Source organism: Microplitis demolitor, chromosome 7 (assembly GCF_026212275.2).
Source record: "Microplitis demolitor isolate Queensland-Clemson2020A chromosome 7, iyMicDemo2.1a, whole genome shotgun sequence".
Classification (NCBI taxonomy): Eukaryota; Metazoa; Arthropoda; class Insecta; order Hymenoptera; family Braconidae; genus Microplitis; species Microplitis demolitor.
Genome location: NC_068551.1, coordinates 17500156 through 17528006, shown reverse-complemented (window position 1 = coordinate 17528006; position 27851 = coordinate 17500156). Strand labels below are relative to the sequence as shown.

General features: G+C 29.6%; 1 protein-coding gene across 1 annotated transcript in view; it reads left to right on the top strand.

Moving 5' to 3' along the window:
- Positions 1-27851, top strand: part of LOC103574089 (uncharacterized) — a 40686-nt gene that overhangs the window by 8511 nt on the left and 4324 nt on the right. Inside the window, exons 2-6 of the mRNA XM_008553440.3 lie at positions 17075-17336; positions 19540-19694; positions 25870-26109; positions 26502-26623; positions 27656-27822. Coding sequence (XP_008551662.1) covers positions 17075-17336; positions 19540-19694; positions 25870-26109; positions 26502-26623; positions 27656-27822 — 946 coding nt within the window. The remainder of the gene's footprint in view (positions 1-17074; positions 17337-19539; positions 19695-25869; positions 26110-26501; positions 26624-27655; positions 27823-27851) is intronic.

The window sequence follows — 27851 nt, the reverse complement described above, 5'->3', positions numbered from 1 at the left end:
CCGTAAGTTTATATTTATTTATTTATATCAATTTTATTTAAAAAAAAAAAAAAAAAAAAAAAAAAAAAAAAAAATTAAAAATAAGGTTACTTGTAATTTTTCTTGCCCCATGACCATGATATATATGTATATATAGTAACAAGTCGCGTGTGGGTTGTTCGGAATTCCTATGCAAATGCCGAGCAAGCGTACACCAGACTTATATATATACATATTTAAGTATAGCAAGAATATCAGCTTTTAAACTCAACTCGTTTTGTTCCTCAGGATCTTGTCCAATGACTATCCACGCAGGACCATAATAGTCCACTATTAACATAGACAGAAACGACAAATCAATGTTTTACCTAAATACAAACACAAAGAAGATCCACATAATACTTCTAGTCACTTATATAAATATATATAAAAGTTATACAGACTACGCCTGTAACCATTTATTTGTATTTTTTTTATCGGCTAAATGAATACGAATAATTTTCGAGCCATTTTTTATTTTTCGTCACAAAAAACATTAATATGAAGTATTAGATGAGAAAGTATTTAACATACATATTTATGTATGACTCATAACGATGACGTTTTACATAACTCGATAGTATATGCGAGTTCAAACACGTTCTTCATTATTTTATTTGCGATAACTTGTAAGGTGAAGCTGTGTCTACAGCCTACATGTTAAATATTAACAGGTTTCATAATTAACGCAGTAGAATAAAACATTTTTTTTTTAGTTATCAGAAAATCGAGTATTACGAATGCACAGAAAAAAATGAATGTGAATGTAGCAGACATCAGACGAATTTAAAATTATAAATAATTAAAAAATTAATATTTATGAAAAATGCAGTTATTAATTTTCAAGTTTTTTAAATGCCTATTTTTTCAAATTTTATTTTTATTAATTTTTTGATCTATTTATTAATAATTTTAAATTTGTCTGATGTCTGCTACATTTACACTCATGAAAAAAAGGATTTCTTGATGTAAAATATTTTTACTCGCTTCAAGAAAAATTTTACTTGCCCTAAGAAACTTTCTGCATTATAAATTGAAAACAAAAATTTTCTTAGGGCGAGAAAAAATTGTTGAGGCAAAAATTAAATTTTCGCGCCAAGAAATCCTTTTTTTCTGTGTATTTAATTTGAATCAATAAATTATATATATTAGGTGAATAAAAACTAATCAGATATTAAATTTCATATCTTTTTCCTTTAATTATGATCCTCGTGTTGACAGACTTTTGTCCGTGAAATTCAATGGCTTCGCGATTCCGCCCTCGGAAGCCAGTCCGGGTATGCCGCATTCTCACGTTCCCTTGTGAAATATTCCTTTTTTTATTTTATTTTATTTTATTCAGGAAGTGATTAATCGAATCGAGAACTTAAAACTTTCCCATGAGTTCTATTTCCTTTGAAATCAATCCAATTCAAATAAGAAACAAAAAAACAGTTATTTTTGCGAACAAATAATAAGCAATACTTCAGTATAATAACACATAAAAATGGCTATTTCCGTATGAATTGTGCGAGTGTATTAACAAGGGATTGTTTTTTATAGCTTTTCGCTTCGGTCCACTTCATCTTCCCCTTGGATTAGAATTTACCCCCATAACTTTAACGAGCAATCCTCAGCACCCTCTTTACTATACATATATGCGCTCCACATGAAACTTTAATACCTCGATCTCGCTTATATTCAGTCCCCAGAATTATTCCCCTCGTACTGTGTAATTTTGTTTTTGGGGATAAAATCGATACTACTCCCGAAATTTCAGCAAGTGCTACAACAGGTTCTGTCTGTAATTTTACAATAGAACAAAATATATATATTTTTTATAAATTACTAGTAATATTACACTGTAAAAAATTAGGAGTGAATTCAAAGTGATTATGGATTTTAATTCAATTCAAATTTACTCCGATTTGGAGTTTAAAAAAAAATTACTTTGTATTCGGAGTAAATAGGGAGTTTGTTTTTTCAAATGAACGATTACAAAGCATTTAAATCCGCATTCACTCCGATTTAGAGTTTTATTATTAAATTAAACTCCCCTTCGGAGTGAATTCTACTCCAAAAGTATTAAATAAATGAACAGTCATCCGCTCCGCATTTACTCCGTATTCCCTCTGCTACACTGTGAAAAATTCCCAACAAATTTTACTATGGGTGCATAGTAACACCGAACTATAAGAAAACTGATAAAAAAAGTGGCGCATAGGCCACAATCGAGTAGTCTGCGCATACGTTTACTATGGGACACGTAAATTTTGTATCAGTTTTCTTATAGTTTGGTGTACTATGCACCCATAGTAAAATTTATTGGAAATTTCGCACAGTGTATTTTTTTTACAGTCTACGTTAATTTAAAATTACATAAGGTGTCATTCTTAGAGTTTATAGTATGTCATGAAGATGACAGTCAACGACAGATGGCTATCTCAAATTAATACCTATAATATAATAATTATTTAAATAACAACAATATAACTTTGAAATCCATTGAAATTTAACACGCGAATGTGGCAAATATCCGTACGTCTACCTGATGATTCCAACAATTTTTTATACATTTTTTATTTTTATAATTTTTATGTACAACATCTGATCTCTACTCGTGAATAAAAAGAATTCGTATATATTTAGCCTGGAAAAATATTTTGTTTAATTTTTTTTTTAAATTTTAATATTGTTGAGTTAGACTATTGTAATTTTCATGATAAAAAGTCATTCTTCTCGGTTTGTGTATCATCTTGCCGACTTATTTTTTCTATAGTCCATCTTGAGGAGTTATATATTTTATGTTAAATAAAAAAAAATATATATAACTCAGGCCCCCTGCCTTTTGCGATACCAGGTGCTCGTGATGTCGTGTTACCAGACTCTCATCGTTAATTTTCTTTTATATTACTCTTATTTTGCCCAAAGAACAGAGTAGTTAAGCCGAGACAGACCAGACTGACTCACCAGAGGACAAAATGAGAACCAAGTCCGACACCAAAAACATGAAATCAATGAGAAAAAATAACATTAAAATTTTTTTTATATCGGAAATACGTGGTACATAAATCGACAGATGTTAAACCGCATAGTTTTTTATTTTTTTTTTAATAAAAATTGTCTATTGTAGTTTTTTTTTTACAGATCTATACAAACAACTAAAGAAAAAAATTATTTTTAAAATTTAACTCCGGTGATTTTCTTGAACAATTAAATTTTTTATAGATAAACAATAATTTTTTTAATGCTCATGAAGATTCTCTGTAACTCGTACTCTATATTCCATGTTCTTGGAAAAATTACAAGGGATAAAATGTAAAAAATATAAAAATAAATAGTGTATAACTCGTGAAGTGAGTCGATCGCGTGCCACTGTCTTATTCTCTTATTTACTTTTTTTTAAAAAATCGCATATTGCGAGACGTCAAATCGAGTATATGGCACGAGCTACTTATTTATATACATTAAAATATATATAGAATGACTTTTCATGCTTCCCGATTGTGGACAATTACTGGACGCATGCGCATCGTCGAACAATTGTACGTCTGTGCAAAGGACGAATTTTTAAATTTCAGGACTGAAGATTTATTTGAATAGTCTAAATCATAATCACATTTTAAATATATAATAATAATAATAATAATAACAATAAATTCGTCACCCTTTCAGCCAGTTATTTTTTTGAATTTAAAAAATTAATTCTCCAGCCTTCTCGTGTCATTTTTCTGAGAATCATCGAACCCGTTTAAAAGAGTCGGCATAAAAGTTGCGTTAAGCTGAGAGTTCCAAAGTAGTGTTAAGTTGAATAGCCTATGGACACGAATGAATTTCCGGTCTGGATCAGTACACATAACACAGCACCGCACAGTAAAATATGCTTATACTTATACCTAGATTTATCCTTGACTCAGCCAATTTGAATTAAACGTCTCGTGCTATACTACTGCAGTTAAACTCAAAAGCTCTCAAATAGCAGCTGAATCAGCCCTTTACTCATATCCATTAAAACTTTTTACTTACGCGTATACGCAAAAACTTCTCAAGGGTAATTTGACTCTTTTACTTGTTCATTCATTGATTTTATAAACATTCATAATAATAATAATAATAATAATAATAATAATAATAATAATAATAATAATAATAATAATAATAATTACCATGAGTAATACCCGGTAAATCATTAAAAGTATAAATATTTATTCAAAAAACATACTAGAGATAAAATATTTATTTTTGTATTTTTATTACGACTGAAAATAAATAAAAATCTGTTGTCTAAAGAAATATTTTACATCTGGAGTTTCCAGGTGTTGCGACCAGAAAATTTACCTTTTATGTTTGGTGCTCAAAAAAAACCTAAAATGTTCAACAGCCATGAGTATATTGTTAAAGATTAATATATAATTAAAAATTAATTTTATCCACACTACAAAATGTGTCGAAAAAATAAAAAAGTTACACAGGAAAAAAATGATTGCTTGGATGATACTAAATGATACTGAAATTAGCCGACTTCTAATAATTTTTGGATTTTTTAAAAAATGATAAATTATAAAAAAAAAAATATTTAAAAAAATTGCACTTGTAGTCTTTTAAATTTTCTACATGTGCATATTTTTATTTTTTTTTTTTCTTCAAATTTAATTGTTCAAAAAAAATCCAACAATTTTGAATTGTCTCCTAACTTCAAGATCGTAATACTAAAGTTAGCCAACGTCAAATAATTTTTTGCTTATTTTTCAAAATAATAAATCATAAAAAAATAAAATTTGAAAAAATTGCACCTATAGTTTTTTTATTTTTCTAAATGTGCATATATTTTTTTTTTTTTTTTTTTTTTTTTTTGTAATTTATTTGTTGAAAAAAAATCTGAAGTTAATAGTCTGTCAATTTCAGGATTATATTTCTTGGCGCAAAAAAAAATTTTGAATTATGAAAAACAAAAATTTTCTTAAGGCTTCGTGACGCAAGAAATTTTTTCTCGCCCGAAAAATTTTTTTTGGCTCAAAAAAACTTTTACTTAAGAGAATAAAAATTTTCTTGAGACGAGTAATAATTTTTTCGCCAAGAAATCCTTTTTTTCTGTATATTTTGTATCCTTGAAGAAAAACTAAACATCAATCTCGTACTTTTTCAAAGCATCAGCCATGTACTTTTTTTAAAAAATCAATTACCTGAAAGCTAGGTTACGAAATTTAAATGAGCAAGTGAAATTATCGTCTAATGGGATAATTTATTTAATATGTATCCGTATTAGGAAATTGTTTATTAAATTGTAAAAGTGATGGGAAATGAGGCGTGCGTATTATCATGTATCGAGGTTGTCGGGTCGTCACTGGTCGTCACACTCCATAGCAACCCAACAATGACTAGGCTCTATGGCAACGATACGATGGAATGAGCAAGATGCTATAACTATACCCATAGATACTTATTCTTACATATACATCTATACATATCTTTATATACTTCTTTCTGGGTAGAGGGTTCGACCGGAAGTTTGTTATAATCCGCGAATACCTTGTGTACTTCTACTCAGTTGCTTCCATTCCATTACATTCGCCGACTACCATTTAAACTTATATATATATATATAATATAACCTTATACTTATACATATACAATAATATATATATACACACACATACACATTCTCATATATATTTTCTTTTTATCCCGGTAGTTTCCCGTTCGTGAATCGACGTAAATCCAAGGGCTCGGTTTTGTATCATCTATAACTATGTACCATATATATATAACTAGGGAAATGAGAATATAAGTATAAAGAACTCGACTCGATAAAAGGAAATTTAATGCACAATCGAGTATATAAGAATTGATACTTGTTAACATTTTCAAAATCTATCTATAGTATTCGTTCCTCTATTTCCATTACAACTCGTTTAAAAAAAAAAAAACATATTTTTATTAACTTAGTCACGTAATCTCTAAAAGCAATAAATAAAAAATGTATTTACAGTTCTGTTCACCGTAAAAAATTCATAACTAAAATTCAGACGCCCGTAAAAAATTTAATCTCATGTATTTCAACAAAATAAGAATATAAAGATGATGACCGTGTCGAGCCGATTGAAGATTATATCCTATGGGTTATAAAGTAAAAGGAAATATTGTTTATTGTATATCTTGAAAATATAATAAAGTATTAAGGCATAAATTTATAAAAAATAAAAATTACATAGCACAATGGGTGAGTCTGCATGCAAGCTGCAAGATAGGATAGAAGAGTAGAGGACTTTCTCTGTATGTATATTTTCCTGTATGCTTGTACCTATAACCGTGTCTTCATGTCTTCTTGTCCGGGGCTATCTTTATCTAGTGTAATATATATATAGGTATACGTGGGACGAACGTTCCAGGCTTTGCTCCTGAGGCATCTTTATTATGCAGGGATCCTCATGCAAACTTATTTTTATTTAAAAAAAAAAAATATATATATATATATATATATATATATATATATATATCTTAAATAAATGATATGATCATTAACAATCTGTAAAAAATTAACGAAGTGAACGTGGAGTATTTATTTGATCTCCTCAGAATGAAATTTATTGCGGAGGAAAGGTCATTTTAGTACTGAAACTCTGGGTCGAAGTGAAATTCACTCACGAAAAAAACAGAATATTAAAAATTAATAAATAATAGTAAAACGTGGAATCTGTTATCAATAATTAGTACTACACGGAGAGAAAATTATGGTAACAGTTACAATATATTATGGGAATGGTTCCCATACTGCATGGTAACCGGTTTTTTTCAAATGTTGATTATAGGAACGGCACCCATATATATTATGGTAATCATTCCTATAATTATGGGTATAATTCCCATATGGTATCGGAATAGTTCCTATGGAATTATGGTAATGGTTACTATAATATTATGGTACTCGTTACCATAATATTATGGGAATAGTTACCATAATATTATGGTAATGGTTACCATAATATTATAGTAACCATTACCATATACGCTTAGGAACCGTTACAATGTGGTTATAGGATTGTTTCCTATTTGCTTATGGGAACTATTCCTATGAGTATTGTAATCATTACCATGATTCTTTCACATGCGATATGGGAACTGTTACCATAATGATAGGAATTGTTCCCATACTTATGGAAACTTTCCCAGAAAGTATGGGTCTATATCCCATAATCCCAAGTAATCATTACCATAACGGTATGGGATGATTTTTCATAAACGTACTAGGAACAGTTACTATAATTTTTTCTCCGTATATTATGTGTTTAATGCACAGTAGTTTACTAATTTTTGTAGATTCCTAAAAACTACTATCAATTATTTCAAAAAGTAAGTAAATATTATTACTTTTAGGTATAATACGTGACTTATTAGTGAAAGTTAATTAATTTATGGCATAATCTATTAAAAAGTAATAATTGGTCAAATTAAGAATTGCTATCTCAGATACTGATTTTTCCAGCCGAAAATTGAAAAAGTTACTGACTTTTATTTTATAAATTCGATATCACTGATCAATTATTGGATTAAAATATCATTTATTCATCATTATAGATTAATTTACAATACACATAAATCTAATAAGTGGTAAAAAATAAAATGAAAAATTAGTATACTAGATACTAATTTTTTGCTCATAAAAATACCGAAAATTTTTAACTCTTATTTTATAAATTCTATCCCATTGACTGACAATTAATATAAAATGTTATTTATTCGTTTTTATAAATTAATTTATTATATACATATATCGAATAAGTGGCAAATAATAAAATGAAAAATTCGTATACTAGATCTTTATATATTAATATGTACGTTTACTAATTTTTCGGTCCCTCATTTTTTAAATTTTTCTATGTTTATTTAAATAGTAATAACTGTAGATACCAATTTATCAATTCTTTTTCATATTAGTTTTAATATGCGAAATTACAATTTTTGCTCTTGTTTGTGTATCAAATTTGAATATAAATAGTAGCCATTTTGAAATATATAATGATCCTGGTTTGATATTAGTATCGAATATACTAATTTCGAGTCGAAAATAAACTACAAACTATTAAAATTTTTAGCATCATTTTTTCCGTGGCTCCTAAAAATGTTCAGTTTAATATTAAAACTCCAAATCGGGGTGAATGCGGATTTAAATAAAATCCAGATCACTCCGAATTCACTCCCACTTTTTTACAGTGCCCATAAATATATATTTGTATGATTCATATCATTAATTATATTTGTCGGGTTTATTTATTCTTGTTAACCGAATTTAAAATAAATAATATTTAAAAATGTAACCTCTGCACGCACGTTGATGAAACGCACGCAAAGTTAACTCTTTAAAGGTTTTAAAAATCAAAACTGTTGATGTTAAAGTCGGAGAGTAGAGTTAACTCGTTCGATCGCGAGTCGCGCGATACGACGTCGTTATTCAGAAGCGAACAAGTTCGACGGTTATAATTCATGCACAAATGTATAATATACATACAGCTTGGATGTATAATACTATATCCAACTCGCATATCACATCACTCGTGAAACAACCGGTACTGATAGAGGAGGAACCATCAACCACCAGTCAGTTATTTTTCTTCTCAAGTCTTTCATTTTCTCGGTTGCGCACTTGGCGAAACGACACATCAGACATCAGCTCTCTCAGTCTGCCAATTATTTCTCAATTCTCTTTTATACATACATTTTTTTATTTTTTTTAAATGTCTACGTATTACTCAAATTCAAATTATAAATAATAATCAGTGCGCATGCATACAAACTATTTATTTTTAATTATAATTGATATAATAATTTATAATTAGATAGATAAATTAAAAAACAATTGAAATTTATGAATAAAAAAAATATGCATATATATTTAATAAAATATATTAAAATTAATAGACACATTGCGTGTGGAAAAATTAAATAAGAATAATATCGCAGTGTCTCGGTACCTTTGCGCATTCGTTTCGCAAGATGAACGGTCGGCATGTATCATATATATCTATATACACATATATATGAGTCAAACGTGCCCTCTTATATCTCCGAGTAGTTATACCATCGTGACTGTAGGCAAGTTTACATATATATGTATATATATATAAGCTATAGAACCGCCCGCGTCTGGAGAGTTCATATCCCTTGGGATAAATTAACATTCCAGTGTGAATCGCACAGTAATAAGCTTCTCGTTTAAATCCGAGCACCAGACGACGTTCTATATAATTTTTTTTTTTTTTTTTTTTAAATCAATTATTAAGTAAAGAAAAAAAAAATTTTTTTTTTTAAATATTTTTTATACCGTAAAAAATCAGGAGTAAATCTGAATTTCCTCGGAGAGTAAACAGGGAGTGATCTGGATTTTATTTAAGTTCGCTTTTACTCTAATTCGAAGTGAAATTCATTTGAAAGGGTTTAAATAATATCGGCTCTTCATTAACTTCGAATTAAATCCGCATTAATTTCGAAAATTTTCTATTATAATTACCATTTAAATTTACAAAAATAATTAATACACTATTTAAATAATTAAATGAAAACATTTAACACGATTAAAATTGGTAAGATTAAAAAACAATGAATGAAATATTATGAAACTTGTTAGCGTTACAAAAAGTAAGAAACAATAGCTTTTGAAATGTATACATACATTGAAAATGGTATTCAGTATCTAGTGTTTCTATACATGGTATATAGTACCTATGTTGAATGCAAACTTTATCTCAAAGAGTGTATCTGAAGCAAAAGTACTTTAACCTCTAACTTTATTTTTATTCTTGCGGATTTATAATTTAAATATTTTTTCTTTTTGTCTCTTTAATGCATGTATACATTGTGCATATAAAATTACTAAATCAACATGAGGATACAGGAGAGGACGTCACATGTGTGTTGCTCGGCATATTTGTGCGAAAGAGAAATCGTTTGTACTAATAAAGTATGTATGTAACATGACCGACAAATAAACTCGTCTATAACTAGGTAGTTCATTTTCCCATGCCACTCCTGTATAACTTGCACTTAATAATGCCAGTGGCGTCTGACGAGTTATAAGTTATAACATTACAAGTCGTCTTTATCTACCTGCTTTTCACTTTCGTAATTTTATTATTTTTTATAGTTTAGTAAAAAAATTTTTTAATTAGGATTCACATTAAAAATTCCGTTTTTTTTTTTGTACTCCAAAATAATTTAATTTTAATAAATTCAAAAAAATTTAAGATCTTTCTTATAATAAATCACATAAAATATACTTCAAATATATAAGAGAACTTGGGGCAACGTCAGACAACGCTTCGAAGACAAAACAAAATTAATTTGTTTTTAAATACTTAATTACAATTTGCCGAAAAGGGGCAAGTTGATAAGCTCAGTTGTCGATTAAATAATTCAGATACCGAACTTGGAAAGAAAAAAAAAATTTACTGAAAATTTTAAGGCAAAACACAATTTTTCATCATCGCAATTTACCTCAGGTTCTGTACTTCGTAAAAATAATGCGACTATAAAAACTTTGTCAGTAAAAATTTGTATTTACCTGATCGTTAAATTATTAAATCGATTAATAAATGAGTAAAGGATGCACAGAAAATTGAAAGACGTTCGATCTAAAGCAGGATATCCTGCCATAAAGATAACATCTAAATATTTTTTACATAATAGCAATAAGTAAAGGTTTAATAAAATATGTAATATATATAATGTATAAATATAAATTAAATTATCGTGCAAGCGCATGTGCGTTCTAGTTACACGTTTCGCGTGTAAACTCATTAGCCCAGGGGCCTAACTAATGAAAAGCACCGAGCGCATCGTTTGTACTCGTTAATGAGTAAAAATACTTTATATTCCATTGAAAAATAATCCACCGGAAGAATTCAATCCCACATTATACTAGCAATCAATTTTTTCATTTATAACTATACAAACTTTTTTAAAATTACTAATTAAAGACTAATTTTTTTAAATTCTTCTTTTAATTACATTTGGTATTTTCTTTACCGGAAGTGATTAATTTTTTAACTTCCCACTATGAAAATGGAAAAATTTTCAAAAAAAAAAAAGTTATTAATTTCGATCCGATTTTCGAAAATCGAGTTTTCATCAGATCTCGACCTTTTGAGGTCCTAGGAATCTATTTTCACTATTTCTAGATGAACGTCCAGCCACGTGTGTAAACGTTTTGTGTCCGACGATATCTTTGGAACGAATCTGATTAGATTTTGGAGTCGATAGGTCGAGTAGTTTACGGATAAAAAAATGTAAAAATAAAAAAAACATTTTTTTTAAGTTTCTGTTGCATAACTCATAAATCACTCGACCGATTTGTTTAAAAGTTTAATAAAATCTAAGTCTCAAGTTCTTTGTTACCACAGATCATGTGCAACACTCAATTTTTTCCAAAGACCGACGGTCAAAAATTATTTTTTTTCAGCGACATGAATATTTTTTTGGTCAAAGTTTTTTGACCTCGCAGAGTTCAAAAGTTTATCAATAATATTGTTTTCGAATTCTTTGAGCTGGAAAACAATGGAAAGTTTTCGAGTTCGTCCTCAGGGTAAACCTTTTTTTAAATTTCGTCCTTAAGAAAATAAAATGAAGGTAAATCTTTTTACACACGATTAAGAAATAAACGAAAATGAAAATAAAAATAAAAATAAACATATATGTAAGTCAATAAGTATACAAGGACATTTTTAGTAATCCGGCAGGTCTTTGACGGTAACATAAGAAGCATTATGATTTATGAGAATAGTACAGTGAACTTGTGCGGGCCCACCGACGAGTTCGTCATCGTATAACGCGAGAAATCTCAACTCAGTAAGACGAGTAGACGAGCTGAGTGGTGCTCTGAGCCTCTCGGATCAGCTTTACCATCGTTGTTGTATTATATTATAGATACATATACACGTAGATATATATATATATATATATAAGGGTGTATATATGTACAAGTAATGTGAAAGAGAATGAAAACGTCGTGGTGGGTAAGCCGAGAAGAGTAGCGCTGAGTATAATATGAATAAAAAGAATACAAGTATAAGTATAAGAAGAAAAAGTGAGATGAGATGAGAGAGGCGTACGAACGGCGATGGGAGCGAAAAGTGGCGGTAACAGGTGCAGCCGCACAACCTAATTGACTCTGCCAGGATCAGATGCTTCTCCTCCTCCCCTATCCATAATGCATCGACATTCTTGTCTTCTAAACACATTTTAATGGCTTACACTGTTTTTTTTAAATAAATAACGACAAGTTAAAATTAAAACTGGTTACACGTAAAAATAAACAAATTAAAAAAAAAAAAGAATAAATTTTTATAGGAAAATATTTTATTTATTTTTTAATATCGATCCAGACGATTAGGGTCAAAAGCACACGCGCCGGAAGCCCATGGCTCAATTTTGTTTCGATTAGATCGGCAATTTAGGCTCACAAAAAAATAAAATTTAAAAATAATAATAATAATAATGATGAAAATAAAAAGAAGAAGAAGAAACGAAGAGGCGCCTGGTAACGAACCCACAGCATCATCCGGTCGGCTCGTCGGTCCATTGTGTATTAAAAACCCAACACAAACCTTTTCCTTCTTTATCTCCCATTTCATCTTCTTTCGTTCGTTTTCGTATTGCCATTATCATCATCATTATATGTTTTTTTTTTATATTTTGGTAAATAATTTTAAGTGGTTGCTCAAAAACCGACAAAGTTTCGCTTACTTTATACACTCACACAACTACACATAAGCTTTTTTATCCTCTTTGGGACTTCCGGTGCTGGCGCCCTTCCTTATATATTTTTCGCTACAAAAAAGTATCCAAAGAAAATAACAAACTCGTCTGAGCCTGCAATATCCGTTTTTAAAAAATAATTACATTGTTAAGATGAGTGAGAATTTAAAAAGGATCTTTACGCCGGTTTAAACTTGCTCGGATTTAGAAGGATCGTAAACCACTTCCTTTATATTTTATAACTTATACTTTATTACCTCGTAAATAATTCAATACATACATATATATATATAAAATATTTATGATAGTAATGGTAATGAGAATGATGATGGCGAAAGTACGAGAGAGTGAAACAAATCTCGCATCTGTTGGTCCTTCAGTCATTAACGAGGACATGTGACCATATGGTATCCTGCAACGAAATAATATACACGTGCACACCTATACATTTTTGTAAATAAATTAACAAAAAAAAAAAAAAGAAGTTAAAATAAATAAATAATAGCCACCGTAAGGAATCAGGACGAGGCCATTTTTTGCAAACTCACTCATCACTGACAAGATCCCAAACAAACAAAAAACTCACGAGACTGGTTATTATGACGTGAAAAAGGATGATTGGATATGTCTTCTCTAGGCTTTATTAAACTCAAATGATAAATATATATGAGCAACATTAAAAATAAATATTTAAAACTAAGTAATTTAAATTCGTTAAAAAAAAAATCTGAAAAATGGTTGAGCCTGTGGGACAACCTCAAAATCCAGCTGTTTTCGAGCTGTCTGAGCTTGTAAATTTTTGAGCTCTGTGAGCTCAAAAAACTGTTAGACCGGAAATGAGTTATATAAAAAAAACCTCAAAAAAAAAAAATTTGAATTTTTATTTTTTGTGTAACTCGTAAACTACTCGACTGATCGACTTTGAAATCTATTCAATTTTAAGTCTTGGTGAGTTCTGTCATTTGCCGCCAAAAACGCTCGAATCGGTTGATTTGTTCTGAAGATATCGTTGGACAAAAAAAGCTTCCTAGGATCACAAAATGTTGACATCTGATGAAAACTCGATTTTAAAAAATCAGACCGAAACCAATAACTTCCCGCCTTTTTTTGAAAATTTAAATTTTCATCGCGGGAAGTTAAAAAAAGATTTAAATCCTCTTGTTAAGAATTTATAAATATATTTTTTACTTAAAATTATTTTTTCAAAGACATTGTTTTAATGATAATAGTAAATTTTTTTCAACACTACGACATATTTCCGTTAAAATGAAATACTAGAATAGAGTGACTAGACTTATGGAAGTTTTTGATTACACCAATTACGCGTAGCTGTAAAGTAACACAAGGCATATTATAATAATATCATATCGTGTGCATTATTTTAGAGGCCAATGTACTTCTAAGACATAAGTTACTTTTAATATAAATATTACGTTATCTTCCGGTCATAAATTTTTAAAATATCTCATGATAATAAACCACATTATCATCAAATCGCATAAATGAAACGCGTGTTATTTTATTAAAAATAAATGGTAAATTTTTTAAAAATATTTAAGCAAAAAAAAGTGAGTCAGCACGTGACTGCCCTTATATGAATCGGCAATTAGGGGAGATTAGTATAGTAGTGGAATAATAAAAATAATGTTCGAGTCGAAAGACTCAAAAGGAAAGCAATTAAACGCATTGAGATCTCAGTCAAAGATCTGAGGCTAATAATACATTTCCGGTTAAAGAAATAAATTTTCATAAAAAACGTACAAGGGGAATTAAAAATTAATTATCAAATTTTGGTGAGTGAAACAAGAAAGAAATTAAAAGTGATTTCGTAGTCGGAGGTCGTGAGGGTTAACGATCGCGAGATTTAAACGAGGAAATACTCTGAAGAGGGACGAAAACGTTAAAAGCAACCAACACTCTGGTTTACTGAGTATTACTGCGGGTATTTTACTCTTGCGGTTGCTCAATCTCTGCACTTGCACGACACGATACCAGCCGAGTAAGTAAAACCGCAGGAGTTGCTGACACGTACACTATGAGCCTGTTATGAGTTAATATAACTATATAAACTTGAATTGCAAGGTGCTCACTACAAGTTCATTCATATTTTATGAATTAATCAAACATTGATATATGCAGAAAATTTTATAGTATTTTTTACATAAAAAATTTATAGAAAAATTACTATGTCATAGTAACATGAGGACAGTACCCTGATAGTCACCCTAACCATAAGTTAACTTCAAGCTGCTGCCATAATCTAAAGGTAACTTTAAGGAAAGTGTTGGAGAGCAAGCAGTCACCTTTAAGTTGACAGTAAATTGTCTGTAATTCGAAGTCAAATTGGACCACAAGTGTTACTGTCAGACAATGACGTTAATATGATTTCACTTCAAATTGACGGCAAGTTTTTCTGTCAAGTTACATTCAAGCTACTGCCGTATTCTGAAGCCAACTTAAAGAAAAGTGTTATTAAGCCAAGCTTGCCAGAAATTTTCTCGTTAAGTTAGTCGGAAATGTTTCACGACAGAACTTGTAGAGCAATCTTTAAAATCCTAGCTCGGGTTACCGATATTTTATTTGTGAATACAATAATCTCTTAATAACTAGACTCGGTCCATTAGTTCTTGAGATTTTATCTATGCCAGCAAAAAAAGGTAGCTTTCAAAAAAATGCGCTTAACGATATGTCACTAAACTATTTATCCAATGAAGCGTCCTCGACTTAAAATATAATTTCAGAAGTTTAACGAGTTTCCAAAAATTCTCTCATATAAGCATTTAATTTTATAAAATTTCAGATAAGAATAATGATCGCTTAAAGTACTTTTTCGGTCTGTGCAAAAGGAATACCCTCTTAATTATCAAATACTTGTAAGTAAACATAATGTGCGGTTTTTTTAAAAATATTTGCTAATAAAAAAATGATCACGAGGCTTAATTATTTACAACTTGGATCATTAACTTTGGAATAAAAATTTTATTCAATAATTTGTAGTAAAAAAAAAACAATGTTATATATTTATTAACTTTAGTATATATAAGACAGTAGACAAAAAATAGCCGATTTAATTCCATCATTTTGTACAGGAGAGTAATTCTTGACGAGACGTTTAATGAAAATCGGCATCGACAGAACTGGTGCTGCAGCTTTTTTTAAACCCAATGAGCCCTCTGGCATATAATAATGATACGTGTGTGTAAGAGAGACGGTGATAGTCTACCTGTGTGATCACTCGTTTAACCCTACACGTTAAGTGTCTCGTATTTATTTATTACTTCCTGTTGACGACAATTGAATTTAATTCGCTTATCGTTTTTTTGCGGTGCTTTTTTTTTTCTCAATAATAACCATGATCTCAATCTGACTTACAATCATGAGTATGATAAATACCACATACTGAAACTAATGACATTGAATAGCCAACGTATAATTCGGCCACTCCCGAAAATTGTCATTCCCACGGATAAAATCGCTCAAAGAAAAAAAACATAAAAAAATATAATAATATCATTGTAGAATAGGACAGAGGATAAATCGGACCTAGCAATTATTCATCTTCAGTCTTGGCTATTTTGTAATAACTTACGACAATTAAATTCTCAAAGTCTCAAAACTATAATTTTCAAATTAAAGCAAATAAAAAAAAAACAATAATGATAATAATAAGACCGAAAAAAAAAATTTTTAAATCACGTTCCGCTCAAACGATCACACAAACTTCCATTTGCCACAAAAAACCACTTTACCTTTTACATTTGATATTAACCAACAAAAAAATTCTATCTCAATTTAATATTTTTTGTAACTCGGCTCACCAAATTCCATCCAAATGATGTACGACTACTATTATACATACAACCGCCACCACTTCCGTTTTAATTTCTACATAATGCGAAATTAATTGGCCCAATGTGACCTCAATATCTTGTCCTTTCGCACGACCCCTCATATCTAAGAATATATACTATATACTATATATACACATATATTTATATAAGAGAATAAGAGTAGTTAGTAGATGCTTGATTAATTCGTTCGTCTAATTAATTCGTACCCGTACACATTCCTCATCATTAAAAAAAAAAAACCTCAGCATACTTTTTTTTTGTGCGTTAAGTATGTACGCACGCACATATAATGTGCACTTTACACCTGCTTCTTGATAATCTTTATATAAATTTATCCAAATTTTCGTCTTATCACTTTTTTCTTTTTACTTAAAACAATCTCGTAAAAAATCGTTCAATTAAATTCCCACATTTATTAACACTTATAAATTTTATTACAATAAATTATATTAATTAAATGATTATTTTAAAATTTACAGGTTCAGTGGTAGTATCAGATGTATCAGAAAGTCCAGGAGCAGTTGATAGTTTGCCAAGTTACGATCCACAGTTTATGGCGCATTGTTATTTTCCTGCTGAATATCAAGGAGATTTTTTGATGCAAGTTAATGGACCTGGTAAAGGATCGGCAAATTCTGGAGAACCGATTCAATATTCAGCACTCAACATAACATTTGACTCTATACCTGTTTGGGGATACTGTCACAAACGAGTTGGAGAAAATGTTTTGCTGGTTGACACGTGAGTATTTAAATCTTCAGACTATTATATTTATTTATGTTATTGTTAACTCATCAGTCCCATCTCTATTCATTATTTTGTTATTTAGATTTATAAAAATCTTATCTAAACAACCGACCCTCGTCTCATTCCGTTCTCATCTCAATTAATTATTATTTTCGATAACGCCGGTATTTTATTCTTCAAACGTTCGTCCAACGTTCGTCGGTCTGTTGTGTGTATAATAACTGAAAAAGCTTTCAAGGCAGATTGATTGATGGTCGAAAGTATTAAATATTTTTAAAAATGAAAAATAATATTTACACAACGCACTTAATACTTTTTTATTTATTTCCTTACTAAAAGCTCGACGATTTATGCAATCAATAAATAACTGCGATGCTTTATTGCTTCCACATTTTTTATATACCTGAAATAATATTTATCATGAATTTACACGCGTTTTTTTAACGAGCCCATTTTTTACCCGGCTCTCGAATGCTTCAATTTATTTTTTATTTTTGATTCCTCATCTTTTTTTATTTAAAAGGTACTTAAAATTTTTTCATCAAAATATCTCATTTACAGTTTAGCTTACACTCTTTTATCGGGTTATTCTTACAGCGATTTTAAATTCTTGACTTAATTTTCGATTCTATTTAATTCTTTACACGATAAATCGAGTAGGTGTCTTCGTGTGTGAACACATTTATTTTAAATTTATATTTGTTTTTATTGCTCTATATGTATGTGTGTATAATGAATTCATAAATTGCCATTAGATAAACACGTAACATGACAGCATATATATTTAAAATCATTACATGTATAACGAGATACTTTATTTAATCCCATGTTTTCATAATTTTATTTACTATCCCATTTTGTGAAATTTGTTATGGTTTGTTTTTTGTTTTTGTTTTAAGCTACAAAATATTTAAACGATCTAGTCTCAAATACTTTATATAAAAATAATAATCAAGAAATGAAGCCAAAAAATCAATGAAATTTTTTTTTCTTTATTTCAATTAAATATGTAGAGTAGAAGTCTGTAGAAAATTGGGAGAGAATTCGGAGAGAATTCGGAGTGATTGCAGATTTTATTTCAATCTGAATTCATTTCGTGACTCAGAGTTCCGGAGTTAAAAAAAAAATCAATTATAATTTCGAAAAAATAGGGAGTCTGTTTTTTCAGAGGAGTGATTTTGGAGTAATCTGGATTTTATTAAAATCCGCATCCATTCCAATTCGGGGTTTAAATATTAAAATAAATTCCTTTTTGGAGTTAATTTCATTCTGAGGACTCTCTGAAACTGAAATTGTGAAAATTCACTAATTTAGAGTGATAGTCGTACCACTTACCCCAAAAAGCGGTACGACTATAACTCTGAATGAGTACTACTCACTATTTTCTAGTAAATTTCGCAAATTTTTGGAGAAGAGCTTAAATAAATAAATAGCCATCCGCTACGTATTCACTCCAAATTTACTTCGCATTCACTCCACTAATTTTTTTACAGTGTACCATTTGTGGCCAGTGCTCCATTATTGGACATTTAATCCTTTTTTTTAGTTATACAAAAGTACACAATAAAATTTTCATTGTTACAGTGTAATAAAAGTATCTTTGTACACTTTTGTAAAATCAATTATGACATTACATTTTGCACAAATTATTTTTTTTAATTTTTCAAGTGTCCGAAACTGGTCCTAAAAAGGCCGAAACCGGTACCTTTAGCCTAATACAAGTAAAAAAAAATTTTTTTTCTATCTCGAGCATAAGTTAACGTGCTCCAATTTTCTATGCATTTTCAAGCACGCGCAAATCGATTGATTTATTCCAAAAATATCATACGCCAAAAATTACTTTTTTTCAACTGAATAATTTTTTTTTTGCTTGAGAAATAAATTACCTGGTTTTCGATCTCGAAGAGCTCAAAAATTTTCAAATAATAAGTTTTAGAGTTGGCCAACAGTCAACCGTTTTTCAAATTTTTTTTTTCTTTTTGCATTGACCGTCATATAAATATGATATAAGTATTTGATGACTAGTAGAGGTATAAAGAATAATAAAAAATTCATTGAAAGTATTTTTTCATTGATGAGCATTTTATCCCCTCTCTCTCTCTCTTTTATTAAGACATAAAACATTTAAGTATATAAAGAATCTAATAATTGACATTGATGTGACAAGTAACCATTGAATAAATTGTATTTAAAACAGAACCGCAGAAGGCCAGTGCATCAGGTGCTTCCGCTTGAAACGAAGATCCCGTAATATCATTGAAGTCTTCTCAGAAGACCTCAACAGGTGCTACACATACGAAGACAGCGCACTAGCGTCATGCGACAAACTAAACTCAAGATCCATTCTCTATCGTAAGTATTCTCATTTTTAAAAAATACCCTCGAGACATAAATATTTATATCAAACCCGTAATTAAAAACTCCCGTATGCATCAGCATATTTTTTCATTAATACCCGCACAATACTTGAAATTACTCGTACCCAGCCAGACCTTAAAAATAAAAAATAAATAAAGTTATTGCTGAACAACATGTGAGGAAGTATGCATCCTCATACGCGTGACCTCACGCACGCGTGTGTGGATTCGTTTTTCTCACGAGTCCATCAATTAAAATACCTGCGTGTGCGATTCCATCCCGCATTTGCATAATCACAGCTCGATTAAACCCGATGTGATGCATCCAGTTCAACATACATTGTAAAATTATTCTACCTCAAGGTTACTCAAAACACTCGTCTCTACATTACACGATGCGCATGTATATAAATCCCCATATACATATTTACATACATTCATACATCCGCGCATAAAGTCATTTTATTTTAAAAGTAATATTTGTATCTCTCACAAATTAATTCCGATCAACTTGCAGTAGATCGCGTTCATCAAATAAATTAAAAACTCACCCTTCATATATATATACATACATATATATACAGATAGAATTTAAATTTATAACTTGAATCGTACTTCATAATTACCCTGAGTTAAAAAAATAAATAAACGTAAGATCATTAAAGCTTCCTTGTAATGATTGAAGTTGAAGGATGAGTATGAAGTTAAAATATAAATAATAATCGAAGCGGAAGTTTGAATTGCCCGGCGTGTAATGCCAGAGATTATTTTCAAGTAAGACGACGAGGTTAATTCATTCTATTGATAATCAATAAAGCGCAACGTAGTAATCAACTTTTTTTAATTTATTTATTTTATCTATAGATATACAGATATATATTTACTTATTTTCTTTGTTTTAATTCTCATGGGCATGACGAACACGATCAACGTTCTCCGTGAATGATTTTTTATTTTCCTGAAACAAAAAGTTGGGAAAGGAATAAAGTAAAAATAAAAATAAGAGGATGAGGATGAGTGAAAAAAAGAAAAAAAATAGTTTGAATCGGTTGGATGGTCAATTGGCCTGAGAGGTTTAATGTTTAAGTATTCAAAGGCGTCAACAAAATACCCTCGAGGACCACCAACGCTATGACTGTTTCTTTTCTAAACTACACAGACACAAAGTTGGTTAAATAATTTAATGTATGGAAGACTGAGACCGCTGGTACAGGGAATGACCGAGTGATAGAGAGAAATAAAATCTTCTACACGTCGACTCTTTTCTCTACCTACATTTATTTTATATACCATCAGTTTCGCGTCCGTGTTTTTTATCCTGCCGCACCCTAACTTGCCTCTGCATTCTCTTTCGAGGCGTGGGAGTGCCTTATACTTAACAACACAACTAACTCGTCGGATCCAAGACAAGAGATTCTCAAGATCTCGTTGGACTGATCTCCACCTTTCTCAGTATGCCAATGATAGTACCAAACTCTCTTAACAATAATAACTATCTATATATGTATATTAGACATATCTTATTATTTAATACCCTTCAATCTTTTTAAATTCATCAATACCACCGACTATGATAATTATAATTATCATTATTATTTATATAAATATTAAGTATCCCGATTTGAAATTTAAATCCTCGCTAGAACCTAGCAATTCTAGTACCAAGAAAAAAAGACTGAGTACTTGATTTGTATAGAAAAACAACTCCTATATAAAATCACTAAATGTCAATTAAGGGTGAAAATAACATTTTTGGTCGCTATATAGGCGTTAAAATTTAAAATTGCTATACTTATCAGTACCTAAACATACTACTAAACCTTTACTTAGTCCTGTGAATTTTACACTATTTATTAGAACCTAGTAGACCTACACTCAGAAAATTATGTAATTGTGTTTATTATAGTAAATTTTTAATTCCAATCATCTAAAATGATTGGAACGATTTTCAATGCAAAAATAGTTGGTGCTATCATTTATTTAATAAAATTAATAATTATTGGAGGATCGATAGCTTCTGCAATAAATTTCGTAACAATTACTATCAGGATGGTAACAGTTACCATCAGGATGATAACAGTTACTATCACGATGATCATATTTACTTTTGCAATAAATTTCGTCACAGTTGCTATCAGGATGGTAACAATTATAATTACTGATAGTAACTGTTAACATCTGAATGATAAATATAACTATTTAGAATAATTATAATAATTAACATACAGGATTGTAATAATTATCATAAATATGATGAATATTACAATCTAGATGATTTATACAATCATCTAGATAATATTTACTACTATATGATTGATGATAGAAATTTTTACTATAACTAGATAGTAACTCCTATTATTTAATGTTCTGAGTGTATATGGTCTTAACATCTTTATTTGAACCTATCAACTCTTTATTCTAATTAAGGGGGACCACTAGTGCGAAATTAAAAAAAAATCAATTTTTTGCATACTTCGATAGTCTATACCTTCAAAAATATCATACTGAAATTTCAAGTGCATATCTCGAATAGTTTTTTTGAGTTACCATCTGAAGAGCAACCACTTATTAGTTATCGAAAATACATTTTTCAAAATTGCTACAGTTATAACTCGAAGACAAATCATCCGATCTATTTGATTCGAATTGTAGCTTCTTTTGTATATGTTTCTACGTATCATGAACCTCCAGTTTTCCGATCGAATCAAAAATGTAATTTTGGCAGGTTAAAAATCAAATTTTCGCGCAAAATTTTAAATTCTTTCTAAAAACTCCATTTTGGTAAATTTCAATTTTTTTTCTCAGCCCGAGGGTCATGATACAGTAAGTACCTTATAGTTTAATACACTTTTTGGTTTTTTGATTTCATACCCTGTCAAGGTCACTATCACTACAGTAGTGAGGACTTTTTTTTTAAAGATTGAGAGATTGTGAATAACTCGCTAAATTTTGAATCTTTTGGTCCAAAAATTTTATCTTGTATTCATTACATATCCACAAATGTACCCTTAAAACATTAAGACATCCCATGCCGTAGTTTTCTTAAAAAAAATTCCCAAAAATCATCTTTTTCTCAGGCGATCATACTAGTGGTCTCCCTTCAGTCCTAAAAATTTTAATTTATTTTTCTAAAAGAAAAGTAGTATATTTCTGTAGTTTTTAATATCCACACATGTATAATAAAAAATATTTGCACCCAAAATTTGTTCAATTTAAAAAGTAAATGCAACAATTTTAGATATCACTCGTGATTGAAAATAATTTAACTTTGACATTTCATTTTTATACATTTGATATACTTTAAAAATAAATATACAATACATATCAGAGTATTACAAAGTTATCTCAGTCTTAATCTACGGATTTATTCATTGATGCATTGTTAAGTAATTTATTTTATAAAAACTTGTCTTTGCCAATGGCTTGTGACTTTTTTAAATGCGCTGAGCAAAGTCTTCTTGAGTTGTCTTGTGTTGGCTCTTAAGACTGTAATACAAATGCTCAGTGTAATGTGGAGGTCAATGAAGCGAAGTTGTACTTGAGAAAAAATAAAAAAAAAAAAAAATTCATGAAAGAGAACAGGTAGTGAGAAAGATGAATGAGAATTGTCTGGTTCAATGCTCAATGCTTTCCGTTCATGGTTCAGTTTTGCTGGCACTGCTACTGCTGGCTGCTGGCTGCTGTTACTGCTGCTATGACTAGTCTACCTGTCGAGTAAACGACCTTGTCCGTGACCAAATGAAATTGCTCGACGTCCATCCGGTCTTTTCACTCACTCGCGACATAACGACAATGACAGACAATATTTTTTTTATAACACAAATATATATAGTGATATAAAAAATATAACAAATCACATTCTTGTCGCCAAGAATGTCAGTCTCGGTTATGTTTTAATCTAAAAGTCATTTTTTTTATGATTGAGAATTTAAAAATTTTATTTGACAAATTGGTTAAGAATGAGATGAAAATAAAATGATTTTTAGTTTAAATTTTAAAGCGTAAAAAAATAAAGTAAATAAGAAATTGGTTACGCGCGTGCGAGATTCAAATGACAGTGTCTCAAATTTCCTTGGGGAGGTTTATATATGTAGGTATTATAGAAAGCCCACGTGAGAACAGGAAATCCCACAAAAATTTACCCCACGCGCATATCTCTGCTCGTGTGTTTTGTGTACGGGTAAAGAAACCGAGTAAAGAGAATAATGTGCGCATGTATTTTAAACCAAGACCAAGACCACGAATAGAAGTTTAAGATCGAAGACGAAAACACCAAAGGACTTAGAACGTGAGAGAGTAAAACGAAGACCCTTTTACGAATAAATGGTGTGTAGTTTCATCTACTTCCGGTCTTATAGAAAAAAGAGCTAAACCCACCTCCAAATCTTCGAGTTTTTACAAAAAAAAAATTTCTCAATGATCTTGTGGAATTTTTTGATTTATTACATCTTATTATATTTTTCATAACATCATTATAAGTATAGGTATACTCTATACATTTATACATTAAATACAACGTCTTCTGTAGAGTTTAACCACCAGCTTCCTGTTTCTCAAATATCGAAAAAAACATTAAATCCCATCCGAACAATCTCCGGTCACGTTTTTAGTTTGTGCTTAATTCTTTTTAAAAATTTCTACCTCGTCCGGCCTCCCTCTTACTTAGAGTTCTGCGGAATTTTTTATAAATAAATACTGTTCTGTTGAAAACTTTCTTCTTAATTCAAAGCAAATTACTTTAAGTCATTTCAGTATTTTTTTTTTATTGTCCAAAAGTTGACTAATTTTAGAGCTGACAATTACTTGAAAAACGAAAATTTTTATTGAAAATTTTTTTTTCATGGATAATTAATTTTTGAATAGGGTAGAAGTACCATTTGTGGTCACTGCTCCATTTGTGGACATTTAATACTTAATTTTAAATAATGAAAGCGTATAAAAAAAAAATTTAACTGTAATAGTGGGATAAAAGTATCTCTGAAGAAATTTAAAAAATTAATTATGCTATTGTGTATTTTAATAATTATTTTATTTAAAATTTCTAAGTGGCCAAAACTGGCCCTAAAGTGGCCAAAAACGGTACTTCTACCCTACAAGATATTTTATATTAAAACTAATAAACTCGCAATTTATTAAAAAACTAATTAAAGTTTAAAAAAATAAATTTAGTTGCGTATTTTAAAAATTTTATCATACCAGCATCGAAATTTGAAATTTCAGTATCTCTACAGTCAACCGAAAGAAGCGAATTTCAGTTTAATGTCGCAAATTAATATTAACAAACGCATAAATTGTCAATTCCTTCAGTCAAACTTGTTTTCACCAAACTTGCACTGAAAATTTAAATTCCTGTCCTGTTTGGAGGGAAAAAAGTCGATCTTTTCTATTACGAGAAAACAAATTATAAAAATTGGCGCCATTCTTTCCATAGAGACAAAAATTAAAACTTTTAGGTGCAGATCTGGTGAAAAATTGTTTGCCTATTATACGCGCAGATTCGAATGTCCTACTTTTGACCCTAGGTGTATAATATACTAATCCGTCCCTTGGTAACAAACAAGAATGTCTCTGTCCTTAGACTGAAGGCTTGCGCAATTTAAATTCATACTTGTCATTCGTTCAATAGTAATTTCAGACCATTAATTTTATTTACATGACAGTTCTGACTGTGATTAAATTTTATAAAAATGAGTGTCAATGATAAATAGTATTTATAGTTTCTGCTTAATTATAAATTACAAATGACAATTTACACTTACGCTAATATGATGACACCATTGAACTTTAATTAACTTGTTCCCGACACTGAAACTTCAAATTCCATTGCAGGTGATCATGAAAAGTCTAGTATGTAACTCAGAATGATACACGATTTCAGACTGCGGATGTCAGCCAACTTCACCCTGGTCTGAAATTATTTCGTTTCATCCCTTGTCATACAATATACTAATTAATTTAAACCCAACTCAATATCTTAATTAAACACATAAAAAATCTATTTTGAACAGTCGCATTGTATTTTCCTTAAAAATTATGCTTTAGTTTTTTTAACCCATTTAAAGTTCATTCAATTTTCATGACAATTATCTTTAAAAATAAAAAAAATTTTCACTAATAAGCATAGAAAATAATTATTTATATTTACATATTTTTTTATTTAATTTATTCAGGTACAAAAGATATCGGAGGGTTGCCGATAAGAAATGAATTCTGTCCGATAGCGGGAAAATATTTTTTTAAATACAACGTTAATGATGGGACTGAAGATACAACGGAATGCAATACATTCTCATCGACTCTGGACAACTGCCCAGACGGTTCTGTATTTCGTTTGCAGTTTAAAAAATGCACATTCGAAAATCACGGGACTAATTTAATCCTCGAAAATCGAACGACTGAAGTCGATCGAAGTAAGTGCCTACATACATACTATACATTGTTAATTACATACATAAATATATATTTTTTATCATCATCTTTTTTTAATTGTCACATTTTAATAGCAATTATCAAGTTACTCAGCTGTTAAATATGCATGTACCTTGTTCATCGCGGATCCCATCAGCAGTTTATTATCCTACTCCGTTACATATTTTTTTTTTTTTTTCGTTTATCATATTAATTACTGACTACATTCCACTGTCCACTCGTTACAATTGCTCTTTATTTTGTTTTTAAAATATACTTTGCCGTACATGTATACATATATGCACTTGTACATACATTTATTATATATACATACATATTTATTATTGTAAGATTATCATAAGGTATTAAATTATATTTAATGGATGTTTCATAGATATTACATTCAATTGCTTGGGAAGTTGGCCGGCTGGACCTGATTACAGTAATAACACGCGATTTATTGCACTTCTTGACACCCGTGAAACTGGTGATCTAAGACCACAATATCGGTGTGGGGTAAGTTTTTATATTTATTTAAATGGGAGACTTAATACTCGACTTGTTTGTTATTGTAAGAAAATTTCGGAGTAAATGCGGAGCGGATAAAATTCTGGAGTTGATTTTAACATAAAAACTCTAGAACGACGTAGACGTGGATTTAAATAAAATATATATCACCGCTAAAAAAAACTCAGTATGGAAAGTGATTTTTTTTTAAACTTTGCAACTCTGAGTGATGGAGACAATTCAGTCTGAAATTAAATTCGTATTCGCTTTTGATTTTTTAAAATAGATAAATTTTTAGTTCACATAAATATTTAAAATAAATTTAATATTTCAGTGGTCAATCCTAAAAAATTTTGAAAATAAAAATAAAAAAATATTTCTCTTCGACTTTACCTTCAGGTAAAAATTCCAAATAGTTGATTCAAATTTTGAATAAAATTAAATTTTTCTGATTCTTATAAATTTTTAAATATTTCAAAACTGTAAAAAGTAATCGACACAATGAAAAATTTTTTTTGCTATCAATAATTCCTATAATCAGTCTTACAGTAGCATATACTCAACTATTTGTATACAATCGAATTCCATTATCTCGGAACTTTCCCTGAATCTTGACTCCCATAACGAGCTACGTTGTCTCCCACCTTATGTTATACATTTGTATGTATCTGGGCACAGAAAAAAAATTTTTTTTTCCAAAATATTTTCCTGATTTAAACTTCTTTTTCTGTATACAGACAAAACATCCGTTAACTCAAAAATTCAAAGAAATTTCCGACCTCCATCGACTAACTGTCTGAGTTAGTGGAATCCGACTGTATCTAAAATAGCGATACCAGTTTTTTAATTAAATTTTCAATTAATCTCCTTTAAAATAATTAAATTATTTAAGTAATTAATCCACAAATCTTGAGATGGAAAAATCATCCCATTAAAAATGAATTTGTATGCAAATTAATCGGGTACTGAGTCTCTCCACTAATAAATTTTTTTTTTCAAAAATAATAAATAGTATTAATTAAACAAATACTTATTTTTTAGTTATATCATTCAGATCCATCAACTAATAGAATATACATGGCATTTAGTAGTGATTCAAGTTGTACTCAAAATCTTCATAACTCAACCAGCGGATATGAAACTTTAATCCTTACACGAGCCCTTAATACACAAAAAATGCCAGATTACGTCTCATCTCATTTAGCATCGTTAGTATTTCATATCATATATCTTTATA